Source organism: Mixia osmundae (assembly GCF_000708205.1).
Source record: "Mixia osmundae IAM 14324 unplaced genomic scaffold scaffold_3, whole genome shotgun sequence".
Lineage (NCBI taxonomy): Eukaryota > Fungi > Basidiomycota > Mixiomycetes > Mixiales > Mixiaceae > Mixia > Mixia osmundae.
Genome location: NW_014575561.1, coordinates 371318 through 384068, shown reverse-complemented (window position 1 = coordinate 384068; position 12751 = coordinate 371318). Strand labels below are relative to the sequence as shown.

The following is a 12751-nucleotide window of genomic DNA, read 5'->3' as shown; positions in this document are numbered from 1 at the left end:
GACGCGATGGATCCGTTTGAATAGACCGGGCACCTCGTGAGCCGCTGCCGTTGCGGATGCGAATTGTAGGCGTGGGTGTAGACATACTCATTGGTACACGCTTCGTTGAAGTGCTCAAGAGACGATCTCCTGCTCGGCTCGCCGCGCGCATCCTCACAGACAGCGAATACCAAGACTTCGAGTCTTTGCCAAGCGACAAGACAGCGCAATGGCTCGCAAACAGGCGTGTTCGCTGTATCTAGCCAAGCTGTGATGTACTGACCGAACAGAGATGTAGGTGGGCAATCAAAGAAGCCGTCTTCAAGGCATGCTCGTCCCAAGAACGGCTAAGCTGGAAGCAAATCGAAATCTACAAAGACGATGATGCACCAAAGGCTCGCTTGATCCATGACATGCACACGAAGCTGCACGTCAGCCTGTCTCATGACGGTCACACGGTCGCTTTCGTCGTCGCAGAACGACCCTGATGCCTGTGACGAGCATCTCCCGGATATCGTCACTTCAAAGGGGTCGCCTATCGCTTCAATCAGCCGTGCCAGCGCCCGTGCAGCAGAGCGCTGGCCCGAGGCACTCAGCCGCGGCAACAGCAGGGCGCAGATCAGACATCAGATGTTTATGGTGGTACAGCAAGCATGCGTGACCTGCTGTGGTTCGCTAGCCAGCCTCCGCTGCAAGGGATGCTTCACTTCACTCATGAACTGCCCGATGCTGCGCCTTACAGCCTTGAGACCTCACTCATGCGACTGGCGTTGTTGACCGCGTTTCGCGAGCATTTGTGCTTCGAACGTGCGATTGGCCGGCTTGGCAGAGTCGTCGAATGTTGCAAGTGGCATATTGTATGTGATCTGCTGTGTTGAGCTGTACGTGGAAGAAGTACGAAGCGAGTAGCAGTGGATTTGCATTGATGTCAGTCCTCACGTGAGTTGTTGACGTGATTCCCGGCCGAAGCGCGATATTCGTTCCGCTGGACTGGGCGCCCGGCGTAGATACTTGCCCATCATGAGCTCCTACAGACGGCAGAGTGTCTTGGTCGACGACATGTTCGGCCTTGGCCTGACCTTCGCTACAGCTAGTCCATCGAGAGCGCCAGATCAAGGCACGCCGATTCACGCTCGGTTTGCTAGACAACAGGCACATGCAGCCCAGACCATCGTTCAATACGACGACCAAGACGAGTCTGATGCTGAGCAAGCAGCAGACGAGCCAGACGAGAGCCTATACAGAGACTACTACTCGCCAGAAACGCTTGCATCGGTGTTTGATGCGCCCGACTCGGCCTCCATTGCGGAAACAGCAGCAACAAAACTCACCTTCACTGGACTGGCGCCTGCCCGAGCTCAACATACGAGGGCAGCGTCCACAGCCTCCAAAGCAACCTACATGACGGATGTCACGATGCCCTATGATCATCAAGGCTCGATCACTTCGAGGCTAAAGGTCGATGAACGCACGAGTCGCCTGAGTCGGCCGAAGAGTATGCTTGAGCTCGCACAACTCTATGCCGAACCTGAAGACAGCCGCTCACATCGCTTAGATCAGTGGATAGCGGCCTCCTCCCAATCTATCGTCAAGCCGCGTCAGGAGGCTCAGCCCGACTTGCCTGCCGCTGTGTCGCTCAAGAAGGCACAGTCGATGATGTCGCTCAGACCGAGCGAAGCCGCTGCGAGCGAATCAAACCTGAGAAGACCTCCGAACACATCGCATGTACAGCGGCATGGCACATTGCTCTCGACGGGTACTAGCCCCGCTCGACATAGCAAGGAGCTCGGTCGCATACTCGATCCCACGTCTACCCCTGCACGCAGTATGTCAGCACAGCTGCCAAGTCTGTCAGCTTCTGTCACAGTCCATAGACCGAGACCGCAGGCACAGCTCGAGCAACAGGTCAGCAAGAAGGCGCGAGTCGAGCTCGATTTTGCACTCGAATCTGCTTTGATCGTTGAAGGCGGATCTGTGAGAGGAACGATGGAAATCAGAACGGCCAAATCGGCCAATGCGGCTGACCAGGTCTGGCTGAGCAGGCCAAAAGCACGCATCGTTGGCTTTGAGGGTATCTCAATTAAGTGAGCTCATCGAGAGATGATTGACGCTGCACTGCAGAGATCTCATCTCCAAATGTTCGTCACATCATCTTCCAGCACACTGACAGCATTGCATCGCCTGATGGTGCCGACACGTTACCCTGCTTCGACTCTGAGCCCGATGCTGAAGGATTCAGTCGGGCAAAGACCGGTTCCTTCGCATTTCCTTTCCAAATGGATCTGCCTGTTAGTAGTGGCGCAAAGGGCCCATCTCGCAACAAGCAGGGTCTTGTGCGATACATCATCATCGCATCTATCAAGCTCAAATCGGCAGCAAGCGGTACAACCAGATCGATTGCACACTTTTACAGACACATCGAAGTTTATCCTTATTTCCATCCTTCGGCCATATTAGCATCGTCTCTCAAGCCCATCGTCGCAACAGCATCCAAGACGCTCTTTATGGGTGGCGATGGCAAAGTCAATGTGGAGGCCAGCCTGCACCGGCCTGTGTGGATCGCAGGACAGCAATGCTATGTCACCGTCTCTGTCCGCAACGAATCGAGCAAAAAGGTGAGCGAGCTTCGCAGGCGTATGTCGCCCCTATTGATATTGGACCAGATCAAGTCACTGAGCCTGACCTTGATCAGAAGCAACAAGCTCCATCGGCCGGCGAGTCTGACAGGCGACGATGTGGGTAGAATCCAAGTGGTCAAGAAGAAGCTCATCGAGAGCGTTCTCGAGATGGGCAAGAAGGCTCAGCGAGGCGAGGTGACGGCAAAAGGATCATGGCTGGGCGTTTCGAGTGGCGAGACGGCCCAATGCACCCACTCGATCACAATTCCTGTACGCGCCCACTCTTGCTTGTTCTCCAAAGCTGATAAAAGGACAGCCCGAATGCTTGTCCATCTCTCACGGGAGATACCTCGAAGTGGCCTATTCGATCAAGGTCGCCGTTGCCGGCTCACTGTCCGCCGAAGTCAGTGCAGAGCTGCCTGTCAGGATCATCAACTTTGTCTCCATCGATCCTCCGCCTGGTCACCACGAAGCGGCCAAAGCGCTCGAGAGAGCAGTCAGGCCGATGTCATCAGAGTCTGGCTCCGTACCAACGTCGCCCACCAAGCGAGCCGTCAACCTCGCACGACTCGAATCTGGCGATTCGATGCCATTGTCTGATCTTCAAATTGCATATCAGCAGGCCATGTCCCGCACAGATTCTGCGGGTACAGGCAAGTCGGACAAGATCGAGGCAGAAGTAGAGGCTGCGACGCCAGGACGGCCACGCAGTCTGGCGAGTAAGTCTAGCCGACAAAGCTTGGCAGGCCCGTCAAGAAGCTTGCGAGTAGACGATCGCAAGCGAGAGGTCGATGAACTTGATTTTATCCTCAGCGCATCGCAAGCTACATCTCAGTACTACGATGAAGGTACCATTGATCAGTTCGTTTCAAGTCTGCGCCGCAGCGACGCAGAGGACGCACAAGTTAGAGCGCAGGCCAACATGCCAACGCCGCTACCTCGTCTAGCTGTACCTGCAGAAGCCATGCCAAGCATGCAGCGTCGCGGCAGTGCGACCCTGGGCTTCGCCTTGGCGACACCGGCTACCCCGCTCAGAGTATCGCCAGATACTGGAACGCGCAGAGTCAGTAGACAATTGCCGCAGCCACCCACGGATCAGTCACCGCGAATCGTCGTTCGAAAGGCATCCGAGTCTGTCAAGCCTGAAATTGGTCAGAGCCAGCCTCGCTTGCGTCATCACTCTTCGCAGGGCATGCTCGCTTCAGCGTCACAGCCAGTGCGCGTTCGTCCTTCGCTATCACGCGAGTCGTCAGCGGGCAGTAAGTCGCCAGGACTGGAATCTGCGCCTTGCAGCTCCAACCCGTCATCGTCATCAATGTCGAGCGCACAAACGCCTGATTCACGCCACTTCGCCCTGCCGACGCTCACTTCCGACAACCTGCACTCGAACGCTGCGAGTAGGCGCAGTTTGTCGCACGCAGTATCTGTTGGCAACTTATCGGCGGCAGCGAGAGGCTTTACTGATCAGCCCGTCCGCGCAAAGGTCAAAGATTTTCAGCCAGAAGCGGTCAACGAGTTCAAGATGAGCAGACAGCCGTCCTTGGCTTCGACGATCGATTGGAGTGGCCAGCTGACCCGCGCAAGAAGTATGAACTTCAATGCACCGCTGCTCAGACAGCCGCGCCAGTGATCATGACATGTGTCACTAGCATCGCATATGTAATTGATACGCCCGCACATGCATAGTCCTCACGAATTTACATCATGTCGCATATTCGAGGCCGAGATCTCTGGCGCTCGAATGCGGTGGAGACTGTCCGTCCTCAAAGTCCTGAGACGATGCCATTGAGGCACGACGCATCGGGTCTGCGTGCAGCTGAGACGTTCGTCGAGGCTTCTTCGCATGCTTGATGGAGGGCACGTAGCCTTCAGGCTGCCGCATTTTCCTGTATATACTGCTGTGAGCGCGGTGCATATGTGGTTCCAATGTGATGACGAACGCTCGCAGGCTCGGTAGAGCGTAGCTGACTTGCTTTCTCGATCTTCGTCCTTCACGCGCTTCAGCCTCATCTGCCTCTTCAGGTTCTTCATCCGCGGCTTGCTCTACATCTTGGCTTGCTGTCAATCCCTGCATAGGTCAGCTCAATTTGTGAGACAAAACAGCCCTGGCTGACCTGCGATAACATCCTCGTCTATTTCTACATACGCCAGCGCTTTCTTAACCGCTTTGACGTTCGCGAGCAGAGGTGCAGGCGTGTCTTTGGTCTGGTTGATCCTTTGCGTCGTCACATCTCGCAGCGGCAGAGGTGTTGTAGCAGGCTTGACGGGTGAGAACTTGTGGACAGACTGCTTGATGGGCGAGACGGGTCGCTTTGTGCCAGGTCGTACCTCCTGCGCCAGCGGGCTTGCGATGCTGATCTCGACTTGAGATCGATGAGGCGATAAACGAGCTGGTGAATCGAGCGAATTGGGTATGATGAGATCGATGGGTATATTGCTCGCTCTAGGCATTCTGCGTGCTTTCTTGTGCTCGGTCGGGTCTGGCAGATTCGTCTCACTCGAAGGTAATGGCGATTCGGGCTCGGGCGGAGGTGTACTGACAGAGCCTAGCAAGCCGCTCACTCGCCTCGTCTTTGTCACTTTGCGCTTCGTAGAGACTCTGCTGAGATCGAGCGGGGGCAGCGTCGGGTCTGATTGATCTAGATTCGATGTTGACGCAATAGATGTTTCTGGTAAAGCGGACGGTGCGGGAGATGCTCTTCTAGACCTCTGACTATTCGCAAGCAGCGATTCGTTGGGATCTTCCTGCAAGCGAGCCAGCTCGGGTTGAGCAGCCAGAGCCGCCTTGTAGGGGTAAGGCGGCATGTCTGATCTGATCGCCTTGTCGGCAGACTGTGCTAATCCTGCAGATGCAAGCAGGTCCGAGGCTGGTTGGGTGAGTGTGACAGTGCGGCCCTCACGTGGCAGGACGAGCGATTGAGCAGCTGATGATCGTGCCGATAGGTAGGCGCGTCGTGCTTGTCGCTCGCCGGCATCGCTAGGCTGGCTAGCTGATGGAGAGGCTACCGGAAGGCTCACTTGCTGCAACGTATGTTGCGCTTCCGACATTTGCGTCAATACAGCCTCGAATTGCATGCGCAACTGCTGCCGGCGCGATGAACATATCAGCATGTACGCGTGGGATGAAGCCATAGAGACTCGCCTGAATGAGCGCAGTCTGTGGGACTCTGATCACTGATCCGTTTCCAGCCTGAGTCAGTTCGCTGATCTTCGTTTGTGATCTCGCGAGCTCGTCTTTTTGGAGTAACAGCTGCATCTCGAGCTGGAAGGCTTTGCCGCCCAATTTGAGATTGTCCGCCTTGAGGGACATGAGCTGTGCTTGGACCTGAGCGAGCTGCCGAGACAAGTCGGTGTTGGTACGGAGAAGCTCAGAGTTCTTGTGGATGATCTCCCTGTTTTGACTGACATGCTTTCGTCGAACTGTCAAAGCAGTCAACAAGCTTCTGAGAAGCTCAGACAGGGCTTACACGAGTCCAGTGTATCGTTTGCGATCGTCAGACCTTGTTGTATCGTCAACACTGCACCAGAACGGCGCCTGGCGTCCATGCTGCCTCAGCTGATCTCACCGTCGTGCGAGAGAGCAAGTCGCGTGTAGATCACGTGTCAGAGGGGTCTCTGCTCCAGTGCGTGCGGGCGACTCGAAGCCTGCAGCCTGTTACCATGCTGCGCCAGTTCTCAACCTTTGCTCGCTCGAAGCGATCCTCGCCCGTTGCTCGAGCAAGCTTTGTTCGACCTGTCGCGGCATCGTTCGCGGCCAGGAGATGGGCTTCAAGTCGGTCGCTCAGGACTCCCAGCTCATGCCCGGCTGAACTTTCCACTCATGAACAGGCACTCGCTACACCATTGAGCACGAATGGATCACCTACGATGACGAGACCTACATTGGCACCATCGGAATCACAGACTACGCAGCCAAATCTCTAGGGGACGTCGTCTTTGTCGAGCTGCCCAATCCGTCGGATGAGATCGCTACGGGAGGTACGCACTAGGCTGAAGCGTAGCAGACGCTTTAAGGCTTATGTGACTGCGTAGATACCATAGGAAGCGTAGAGAGCGTCAAGGCAGCGAGCGATATCTACGCGCCAGTTTCAGGCACGGTAGAGGAGGTCAATACCGCACTCGCTGACCAGAGCAGCCTACTCAACAAGTCTCCCGAACAAGATGGCAGGTCCTGCCTCTCATAGCTTCGACACTGAGCTCACTATACGGCGTGACAGGCTGGTTATGCAAGATCAAATTGACTCGACCGACCGAATTTGATGGCTTGCTGACTGCGGAAGCCTACAAGGCACACTGTGAAGGATCAGAGGACTGAATGCATAGACTTGTCAATTGAGTCTCGGCCTCCTGAATCAGACGGCTAGCTGCAGCACTTGACCGTGTTGAGCAGCGCGCCTACGCCCAGCGCGACGTGTTGGCACTTGCCGAGCAAAAGCTGGGCTGCCTGACGGGCACGGCTGAGCTCCCAGCGCAATGTGGTCGCTCAAGAACTTGGGTGACAAGGTTTCCAGCACGCTACAGGAGCTAGAGAGCTCGCTGCAGCAACAAGCTCTCGCGGCGCAGCAACAGCGTCAAGCTCAATCCACTGCCTCGCCTGGCTCTGAACGTGCATCTGCAGACAAACCTGCTTCTCCCTCTGTCACGCCACATAAGCAGCCGACCGCCAAGCCGGTCCAAGCGACTGCGTCTCCCACGAGCAGAGCGCCATCATTGAATAGTTCATCTGCTCGGCTAGCATCGAGGCTACAGACTTCTTTGAGCTCAAAAGCAGCGCTACCTGGCTCAACTGCGTCACCCACGACCTCCTCTCTGCTCGCTTCCGGCAGCAGTACACCAGATGTCAAGACGACCGAGAAGAGCGCGCCTGTCGCGCACGATGAGACTAAGCTCGATCTGCCTGCAGTAGACGAACAGCTTGCGAGCGCAAAGGAAGCAATCACCGACGAGGCCAAAGCGACCATCGATACCTCTTCAGCATCAGCTGTCGATGGAAAGACAGTCTCTGCGGAAGGCGGTATTGTGCCCGTCGATGATGCTGTCACGCTGCAGTCAGAGCCAACCATCCCTGCAGACAGTGCTCTCATCGCGCCGGAGCCAGTGTCCGCGCCATTAGCTTCGGACGTGCCGTCTGAAAGCACGGAAGTTGTGGCCGACGTTGTGTCTCAACCTGGGGTCGATAAGCCAGGAAAACCAGCCCCCAGCGTGCGCGCGGTATCGGAGGAAACCGCACCTTTAGCCACGGTAGAGGATCCCAAAGCTATCATCCCGGCGAACATATCCACAGAAAATACTGCAGCGGTAGCGAGCGCAGATCTGGCATCAGCGGAAGCGACACCGCTTGCTGCAGAGACAGAAACGCCTAATGGGAAGCCAGTAAAGACCAGCCCAGAGATCAACCCGGCAGAGCCAGAAACAGTAGAAACGGTGATAACAGAAACAAAGGAGAACGACATCCAAGCTCGAACGTCAATGGAGCCGGAACCAGTTGAAGAGCCTGCTGTACCCTCACAGCCCGTGCCGAACGGCAATGTATCGCTTGAGGACGGTCAGCCGACAGCGGATACTACTGCACTCCTCAGCCGCTCGGAGACCTCCACTTCGCCCGCGAGGATACCGTCGAGAGTGATGGAATCGCTGCCGCCTGTGCCTACGGACGGCGCTGTACCATCGATAGACAGCACAGTGCACGCAACGATCGACCAAGCCGCGAATGACCCATCCAACGAAGAGCAGAGCAAGCCAGCAGATCGCCTAGCAGGCAGGTTCCTCCGGATCAGCAGCTGACGCAAGCTGATTTACGGGCAACGGGCAGATGTCATGCTGGCCTACAAGCGTCTACAGAAAGAGAAGATAGCCGCCGATCGGGTACTTCAGCAACATACGCCGCTCACAAGCATCTCAGATCCAGATGCGATGAGCGGTCATTTGCAGAACCTCATCTTGCGCGCGGATGTACGCTTCTTGCAGTCAGTTAGGCAAAGCAGCTGATAGGCTTGCGCAGATGTCATTCGGCGAGCTGAAACGCGTGACTGCACAGCTTGACCAAGTAAAGGGCAGGATGGAAGAGATGAGTAGCACGCATAGGATGGAGCGACAGTCACAGTCTGCTCAAATCGATCAGCTGAAGCAGCAGCTCGAGCAAAAGGATGCATCCATCACCGCTTTGACTGAAGCCCAGACAAAGCAAGATAGAGTGGCAAAGGAAGGCGAGGGCAGCAAGGCGGAAATCTCAAAGCTGCAGAAGTCGCTCGAGGAATCTCAGAAGACGGCCAAGGAGGAAGAGGAAAAAAGAACCAAAGCCATGAATCTACTGAAGCAGATCAGGCAGAAGATGCTCAAAGCAGAGAAGGACAAGACTGACGTGGAGAAGGAGCGCGATGAAGTCAAGGGACAAGTGAGGATCAGCCAGGCAAACCTCGTCAACGAAAAGATCAAGATGGAACAGGAAGTCTTGGCCCTGCGTGCGCAATCGGAACAGCAAGTGTCGAGACTACGAGCGTCTTTCGAGCGGGAGCACCAATCTGTCAAACAGCAGCTGGAGCGAGAAGCAGCCGCACAACGCGGACAAGCAGAGCTTGACATCACCACCCTCAAAATGGCACATACGAAGGAATTGGCCACCAAGACGGCAAGGATACAGCAGCTCGAGAGTCTGCTCGCGGAAGCGACAACAGCAAAGGATGCAATCTTTGACGAGCTGCAGCTTCGTCAAGCAGAGACAGAATCGTCGGGCGAACGACGAGATGCCCTCGAGTCGCGCACAAAAGAGATGGAGTATGAGCTGGAAAGCGCGCGCGAACGTATGGAGTCCTTGCAAAGCCAGGTCGACGAAGCTCGACAAGCGCAGAACACACGTAGCTCGGACGGAGCGCAGCATCTGCGTAAAGCCGCCGATATCGAAGCGCGTCACCTCATCAAGGTCGCTGCCCTAGAAACGCAAATCACGCGACTCGAAAGGGACCGCGCGGATGCTGAAGAAGAGATGGCTGGACGCTTGCAAGAACGATTACGAGAGACAGACCGATTGCGGCAGGAGATCGCTCGGCGCGATGCATACTCTGTCGAAAGCGAGCAGACGCGGCGCGAAAGACAAACGGCGCACGAAGAGACAGAAGAAAAGCTGCGCCAAGCAATTGCGCGCTCTCAATCGTTCGAGCAGCATACAGTGAAGCTACGGCAAGATGCTCAGACTGCCATCGAGAAGGAAGGCAGACTCCGACAGGACATGCGCCATCTCGACGAGCGTATCTCGGATCTCGACGTGAGATTAGAAGACGCCCAGCAGCGCGAATGTACACTCAAGCAACAGAACAAAGTACGTCTCGTTTTGCTGGATCCGGGGTTTTGCTGAAGTGATTTCGTGACAGAGCTTACGAGACGAGCTACGAAAGGTGCAATCGGGCATTATGCTCGCAGAGAAGCAGCGCAATCCCGGCGTTGGATGTACGTCTCGTCGGCCGCCGGATGAGGGACAAGCTGACAGAGATAGACAGACTTTACTACCTTCTCGCAGTCGCAATCAGCACGGGATCCGGCAGATTCTGTGTCTGGCTCACAGGCGAGCGTCGCCGGCTCGCCTGGGCCCAGATCACCTAACAAAGCAGAAGAAGCGCTCAATTTCGAGTATGTCAGGAATGTGATACTGCAATTTCTCGAACACAAAGAAATGCGAGTACGTCGAATCGGATTACCCATTACTGGATAGCTGATGCTTTCCATGCAGCCTCATCTCCTGAGCGTGCTCGGCACGATTCTGCACTTCACGCCACAGGAAGCAAGACGACTTGCCGCCAAAGCATCGGCGTAGGCTCTAATATCTTGCACTTGCTGCTGTCTATGATTGTTGTTGTCAACACAAAGCAAATTGGTCTGCAAAAGCACGCTCGAAGCGAGCGGCGTTTTCGTGCGTTGCGATCTGCTGCGCTTCTTCGTCTCCTTGGCAGGGGTAATGCTGGCCTGCCCGATTAATTGACTTTCGTAATGACATAATCTCCTGCTCCTGAAGACGAAGCGACATCGCTATCTGGATGTAGCGACGAGGTCGGGAAACAGCAATGTCGATGAGCCAGCCGCAGTACGCACTGGTTATGTCCGAGGGCTGCGCATTGCTGACATCTGCTACCCCGCGGTCCTGAGCAAGTTGTCGAATACTAGCTGCCGTGCCGAGGCAGTGGCCGACAAGAGTAGGTACGTCTGGATCGAAGCGGCTAAGCTCTTTGCTCAATGACATGGCGATGCACCTGCGTGAGAAGTTTCAGCAAGCTGGGGCCATGGAGAGGCTGAGCATTGACCTTGCTAGACACAGGGACATGATGTAGGCTGTGTCTGGTGTCAATGCGATCACACCGTAGTCTTATGATGCCTAGCTTACTCTGCGAGATGAAGGCTTCGCTGGCGTTTTTCGAGCATCGGCCGGACATGAAGGTGTCACTAGTACTCATAAATGGCGTGGACAACACGGCATGAAGTTTGGTTTGCGGCGCTCGAGTAGCTGAGGCACAATTGGCAGGCACATACTCATGCTCGATCTCTTGATCTTCGGGATGCTCTTGCAGGGCTTGCTCGAAGAATGCGATCTCGAGCTTGACGGCTTCTCTGAAAATTGCTTTGGCGTTTTCGAAAGCTTCTGTAGATCCTACCAGCTTTCTGCCGATCTTCTCGAGACTGCTTTGGCCAAGCACGACAGCATGCTGGAAGTCCTCGCCCGCATACTCGTGTATCCATTCGAGATATGGATTTGAAGTAGTATTGGTAGCAGGATCAGCTGCAAGGACTTTGCCGATGACACCGTAGCCGATGAGGCAGGGCGCAGTAGCGAGTTTGAGTTCTAGCAAGCCACCTTTGGTGGACTCGCTCATGACAAAGCGTGTGTAGCCCACAGTATGAAAGGCTTCGCGCGTCTGGTGGAACTCTTGCTCTGTGATGCCCCACTTTTTACAGCGCTCAATGTGCATTGAGGCTTCTCGAAAGATGTTGAGCACTGTCTGAGCTGCCTCTTGCATTTCCTCAAGCGTGGTGGACTTGAAGATGGCCAGCAAGAAGATACGTGCGTACTGGAGCAAAAAGAGGTAGTCTTGCCGTAAAAAGTACACGAAGGCAGAGACAGGCAGCTTGCCAGTCTGGATGCCGCGCACAAAGGCATTCGTTCGCGTGTACCTTTGCCACAGATCATCGCAGCTTTCGATGAGCATTGAGGTGAATGGGAAAGGATCTTGCGCAGTGGGAAGAGGCACAATACGATGCTCTATGCTATGCGTATGATGTACTGGACCATGTCCGCTGCCCATTGGGTATGCTGTAGCGAGCGCGCGATGGACGTAGCCTGACGCTGATCTTACGCTTTGCTCGACATTGTGCGTCTGTGCGTAGTATGCGCATATTGCAGCAGATAGAGTACAGCCTGTTCCGTGGGACGATGTTGTCTCGATTCGACTGTGCTCTATGCGCGTGAAGCTGTCATCTTCATGCTGGAACAGGAGATCGAGGACGATATCGCCCTTGAGATGACCGCCCTTGACGATCACGTCACAGCCAGCGCCTGCTATTGCTTGACAGTACCTCTGCATCAATTCCTCGTCGGCGAGGCCATCAATGTCGCGAGTGTCCAGGCTAGCGAGTATCTTGGCCTCTGGCATGTTAGGGGTCACAAGGGTCGCATGTGGGAGCAAACGAGTCTTCAAGGCATCGATTGCATCATCTTCGAGTAGCTTGTGACCAGAAGTGGAGACCATGACGGGATCGACAATCAGTGCGGGCCATTGCGCTCCGTAGGTTTCATCCAATGCGTCTGCGATGGCATTGATGATGTCTTTGTTCGCAAGCATGCCCGTCTTGATACAATCCGCTCCGAGATCGCTGAGTACAGATTTGAGCTGCTGCCTGACAAAGGCAGGACTGACGGCTTCGATCGCATCGACACCGAGAGTATTTTGAGCGGTCAGAGCTGTGATGACGGTCAGACCGTACGTGCCGAGCGAAGTGAATGTCTTGAGATCAGCCTGAATGCCCGCACCGCCGCCACTATCGCTCCCTGCGATTGTCAGCGTGCGGACGGGCGCCATGCTGCCTATTGCTGGTAGCAGTGCCGGTGTCGTCATCTGTCGAAGCGACAACGCGTCGTTGTTCGGAATTCGGATCGACCAAAACTCATTTAT

At 55.3% G+C, this 12751-nt stretch overlaps 5 protein-coding genes across 5 annotated transcripts; 3 read left to right on the top strand and 2 right to left on the bottom strand.

Moving 5' to 3' along the window:
- The first annotated feature begins 8 nt into the window (after positions 1 to 8).
- Positions 9 to 4389, top strand: L969DRAFT_102115 (uncharacterized protein). The gene is made up of 8 exons (XM_014713770.1): positions 9 to 223; positions 278 to 410; positions 457 to 618; positions 663 to 775; positions 987 to 2050; positions 2101 to 2594; positions 2643 to 2867; positions 2914 to 4389. The coding sequence occupies exons 1-8, from the start codon at positions 57 to 59 to the stop codon at positions 4225 to 4227; spliced, it is 3672 nt and encodes a 1223-aa protein (XP_014569256.1). The 5' UTR covers positions 9 to 56; the 3' UTR covers positions 4228 to 4389.
- Positions 4264 to 6178, bottom strand: L969DRAFT_344120 (uncharacterized protein). The gene is made up of 4 exons (XM_014713769.1): positions 6065 to 6178; positions 5740 to 6017; positions 4712 to 5681; positions 4264 to 4655 (listed from the first exon to the last, which is right to left on the bottom strand). The coding sequence occupies exons 1-4, from the start codon at positions 6141 to 6143 to the stop codon at positions 4300 to 4302; spliced, it is 1683 nt and encodes a 560-aa protein (XP_014569255.1). The 5' UTR covers positions 6144 to 6178; the 3' UTR covers positions 4264 to 4299.
- Positions 6179 to 6190: 12 nt separating this feature from the next.
- Positions 6191 to 6912, top strand: L969DRAFT_71936 (uncharacterized protein; the record flags this gene model as incomplete). The annotated part of the gene is made up of 4 exons (XM_014713768.1): positions 6191 to 6369; positions 6426 to 6575; positions 6630 to 6765; positions 6795 to 6912. Exons 1-4 carry the CDS (start codon positions 6258 to 6260, stop codon positions 6910 to 6912), a joined length of 516 nt encoding a protein of 171 aa, XP_014569254.1. The 5' UTR covers positions 6191 to 6257.
- A 158-nt stretch (positions 6913 to 7070) lies between these two features.
- On the top strand, positions 7071 to 10404 carry L969DRAFT_93167 (uncharacterized protein; the record flags this gene model as incomplete). Its single annotated transcript, XM_014713767.1, has 6 exons — positions 7071 to 8355; positions 8410 to 8549; positions 8599 to 9912; positions 9965 to 10040; positions 10091 to 10269; positions 10321 to 10404. The coding sequence occupies 6 exons, from the start codon at positions 7071 to 7073 to the stop codon at positions 10402 to 10404; spliced, it is 3078 nt and encodes a 1025-aa protein (XP_014569253.1).
- L969DRAFT_85831 (uncharacterized protein) lies at positions 10228 to 12689 on the bottom strand. The gene is made up of 4 exons (XM_014713766.1): positions 10969 to 12689; positions 10889 to 10916; positions 10321 to 10837; positions 10228 to 10269 (listed from the first exon to the last, which is right to left on the bottom strand). Exons 1-3 carry the CDS (start codon positions 12656 to 12658, stop codon positions 10447 to 10449), a joined length of 2109 nt encoding a protein of 702 aa, XP_014569252.1. The 5' UTR covers positions 12659 to 12689; the 3' UTR covers positions 10228 to 10269; positions 10321 to 10446.
- Positions 12690 to 12751: the final 62 nt, after the last annotated feature.

Excerpts from the sequence above, each read along its gene's own strand:
- L969DRAFT_344120 (XM_014713769.1), bottom strand. The coding sequence starts at position 6,143 with ATGGACGCCAGGCGCCGTTCTGGTGCAGTGTTGACGATACAACAAGGT. Across the intron at positions 5,682-5,739 it reads CACAGACTGCGCTCATTCAG|CAGTTGCGCATGCAATTCGA; the intron begins GCGAGTCTCTAT and ends TCGCGCCGGCAG. Across the intron at positions 4,656-4,711 it reads AGACGAGGATGTTATCGCAG|CAAGCCAAGATGTAGAGCAA; the intron begins GTCAGCCAGGGC and ends AGGGATTGACAG.
- L969DRAFT_85831 (XM_014713766.1), bottom strand. The coding sequence starts at position 12,658 with ATGGCGCCCGTCCGCACGCTGACAATCGCAGGGAGCGATAGTGGCGGC. Across the intron at positions 10,917-10,968 it reads CGAAGCCTTCATCTCGCAGA|CCTACATCATGTCCCTGTGT; the intron begins GTAAGCTAGGCA and ends CACCAGACACAG. Across the intron at positions 10,838-10,888 it reads ATGTCCCTGTGTCTAGCAAG|GTGCATCGCCATGTCATTGA; the intron begins GTCAATGCTCAG and ends CTTCTCACGCAG.
- L969DRAFT_102115 (XM_014713770.1), top strand. The coding sequence starts at position 57 with ATGCGAATTGTAGGCGTGGGTGTAGACATACTCATTGGTACACGCTTC. Across the intron at positions 224-277 it reads GCGCAATGGCTCGCAAACAG|GTGGGCAATCAAAGAAGCCG; the intron begins GCGTGTTCGCTG and ends ACAGAGATGTAG. Across the intron at positions 411-456 it reads ACATGCACACGAAGCTGCAC|AACGACCCTGATGCCTGTGA; the intron begins GTCAGCCTGTCT and ends TCGTCGTCGCAG.